The sequence below is a fragment of the Lathyrus oleraceus genome, chromosome 1, assembly GCF_024323335.1.
Source record: "Lathyrus oleraceus cultivar Zhongwan6 chromosome 1, CAAS_Psat_ZW6_1.0, whole genome shotgun sequence".
Lineage (NCBI taxonomy): Eukaryota > Viridiplantae > Streptophyta > Magnoliopsida > Fabales > Fabaceae > Lathyrus > Lathyrus oleraceus.
This window is the reverse complement of record NC_066579.1, coordinates 173,697,533-173,700,548: the sequence shown is the minus strand read 5'-3', so window position 1 is coordinate 173,700,548 and position 3,016 is coordinate 173,697,533. Positions and strand designations below refer to the sequence as shown.

The 3,016-nt window shown below is 34.9% G+C and overlaps 1 protein-coding gene across 1 annotated transcript; it reads right to left on the bottom strand.

Annotated features, from left to right (window-relative positions):
- Window positions 1–419: 419 nt before the first annotated feature.
- LOC127115584 (protein VAPYRIN) lies at window positions 420–2,451 on the bottom strand. The gene has a single exon (XM_051047097.1). The coding sequence runs from the start codon at window positions 2,272–2,274 to the stop codon at window positions 649–651; it is 1,626 nt and encodes a 541-aa protein (XP_050903054.1). The 5' UTR covers window positions 2,275–2,451; the 3' UTR covers window positions 420–648.
- Between the last annotated feature and the right edge of the window lie 565 nt (window positions 2,452–3,016).

Here is a 3,016-nt window from a genome sequence, read left to right as displayed (position 1 = left end):
GAGGTTCATTTGATGTTAATGTTTTTTTATGAATGTCCTTGTACTTATATAGAGGACATGTAGAGGTTAGTGTCGTGATAATTTTCGAGCATACAAATGAATTTAGGTCTTAGTATGTATTTTATAGGAAGGTTTTGCATGAAAGGCAGGGCATCTCTAGGGTGTTTAAGTTGTATACTAGCACCATTTGAGTAGACTCTAGTTTGAAAGGTGAGAGTTAGCTCCTCTGTTTGCACTAACTTGGAGTAGTTGAATCCATGTTTGAGTAATTGTTGCCTAGATTGCATAAGCCTTGGTTTTGATTAATGTGTCGATTATTATTATATGTTGATTTGCATGTTAGTTTGATGGTATATGTAGTTACATGCATAAGACTCACTTCGTATGTTTTGGAGTGACTACTTGCACAATCTTTTGACTTTTCAAAACTACAATTCCATCATCAAATTATCAAAATTACACAAAAACCCAAAATGAAACTATCTCATCATTCAAATGTTCCAAATCACACTCACAACTCCAATGTTTTAAATTACATTATACAACTACAATTACAACCTCGTGCAATTTTTCTATAATAACAAATTTTACAATATAATTTTAAATGCGACTGCAACTACAATTTAAAATTTTATGCCGACTCTATTGCTAGAGAACAGCCAAAGGCATCGAACGATCGAAGCTACCTCTTAGCGCTCGAGTTCGACTATTCATCTTCTTCTTCATCGTCATCAAACTTCCACCTTCAACTTTACTTCCAAAAGGAATCTTAGAAGGTGCAGATGGGAATTTTTCACCTAAACCTTCCCTACTAGCACCTCCATTAACAAGTATCCTTGTAATCCCTACATAGTTCAATGACTCAACAATTTGCAAAGCACTAACACCTTTATTAGTCCTTGCTTCAACATCAGCACCTTTCTTAACCAAAAACTCAGTCACATCAGCATGTCCTGATTCAGCAGCACAATGCAAAGCTGTATAACCATCTTCATCTTTTGCATCCAAATCAATACCTTTCTCCACAAGAAACCTAACAGCATCTATTCTTCCTTTGAATGAAGCCCTATGAAGTGATGTCCATCCATTTTGATCTCTTCCATTGATCACTCCACCACTTTCCAAAACCTTTTGGATTGTCCTCACCTCGCCTTTTCGTGCAGCCGCGCATAAACTGTCCCCTAAACGAAGCGCGTCGAAGAGGCGTGAGTGACCGTTTTCGGCCGCAACATCGAACGCTGTTTTCCCTAGTTTGTTTCTCACATATTTTGTAGCTCCTTTATGCAATAAAAGCTTCACCATGTTCTCATCTCCATTGGCTGCTGCTATGTGTAAAGGTGTATCACCTTCTCTTGTGTTCCGAACATCGGTTCGCGCTCCGTTTGCCAACAAAAGCCTAGCACAATCTCTTCTTTTTTCTTCAACAGCTAAGTGTAAAGAAGTGTTACCATCTTTTGTCAATGAATCAACTTTTGCACCTTTGAGCAAAAGAAGCCTAAGAATCTCCATGTGTCCTTCTCTCGACGCGTGATGAATTGGTCGAAAAATCGAAGATTCTGATCCTTCTGTGTTGGCCTTATGAGCTAAAAGAAGCTCAACAATCAACGATTCGCCCGAGGAAGACGCGGCCTCGAGCGGAGTCGATCCAACGATATTTGTAGCTTCAATATCAGGCTTGAATTCGAGGATCAATTGAACAAGATCAGGTCTTGTTTTCGAAATAGCCAAATGAAGCAAAGTTTGTCCCTTTGAGTCTTTAGAGTTAACAGATTCCCATAAAGGATCACTTTTTTCAAGCACTTCTCTTATATCATCCATTGAGTTACCATCTTCAACAAGCTGAGTCAAGATTTGTGACCCTACAAACATGACTTTGATTGCACTATCAATGAAAACTTGTTTTCTTTTAGTGGTGAACCAATCACTTGGGACAGAATCAAACATGGATGAAGGCTCTTTGATGGCTGCACCAGGAGCAAGAACACTATGTAGAAGAAATGAATCATCTGAAAAAGGAAAAGAGTGAGGAAGATTATTTGAACCTTGTTGCTGTGGAGGATGATATGTTATCTCTATCACAAGTGATGCTAATGGAGAAATGATCCCTGATTGAGGTTTGATTGTGTACCTAGTTTTGATGAGTGGTTGAATCCTAAAAGCAACAGGCATAGTGTACATGACATTGTTTAAGGTTATTTTTCCTAGACATTTTTGTCCTTGTTCAACTCTTATTAGTACTATGTTAGATGGATCTAACCTTATGAGTCTATCCATGTTTTTTTTCTTTGTTTGATTTTTAGCAACACTTTGGTTCTGTTGCTATTGTTTGATATTTAGCAACAGTTTGGTTTATGATGGTTTAAGAAAGATTTTTGTTGGTTTTTTTTGGGTGAGTCTAGAAGAAAAGTAGCATAAGGAAAAGAAATGGAGAAGAGAAAATTGTGATGTGAAATGGTGAAGGTGTTTGGTGAAGAATTGATTATATTTTAAGGTAAAGTGTGAATGAAAAAACTGTTGCTATAGGTGCCGGCTATAACTAGAATGTGCCAAGTGGTGATGAAAATTACAATGATGACTTATTCTAATTTTTGTGAATAATTTAGAAAACTTAGTTGTATAAGTTTTCTTGGAAAAGGACTTAGTTGTATAAGTTAAAAGGGTAATAAATTAATCTCTTTGTTGTTTGTGATACTCAAAGCTTTCATTGTTTTTATTTAGGATATATTAAGCATTGAAAAGGCCAATTTTTGTTGTTTAAGAATTATATTCCAATGGTTGTTTGGTGAGAATATTATATTAGGTATATTAGAATATTATATGGCCATACAAGGCTATAATAAAACACTGAATTGAATTAAATATATGTAAAAAATAAAAGTTGAAACATTTTCATAAACAATATTTTTGTAAAAAATATCAACATTTTTGAGAGATTATTAATAATCCTTTAAAAATAATGATTTTAAAAAAAATATATTATTTATAAAAATGTCTCAATTTTTATTTTGTACCTAAT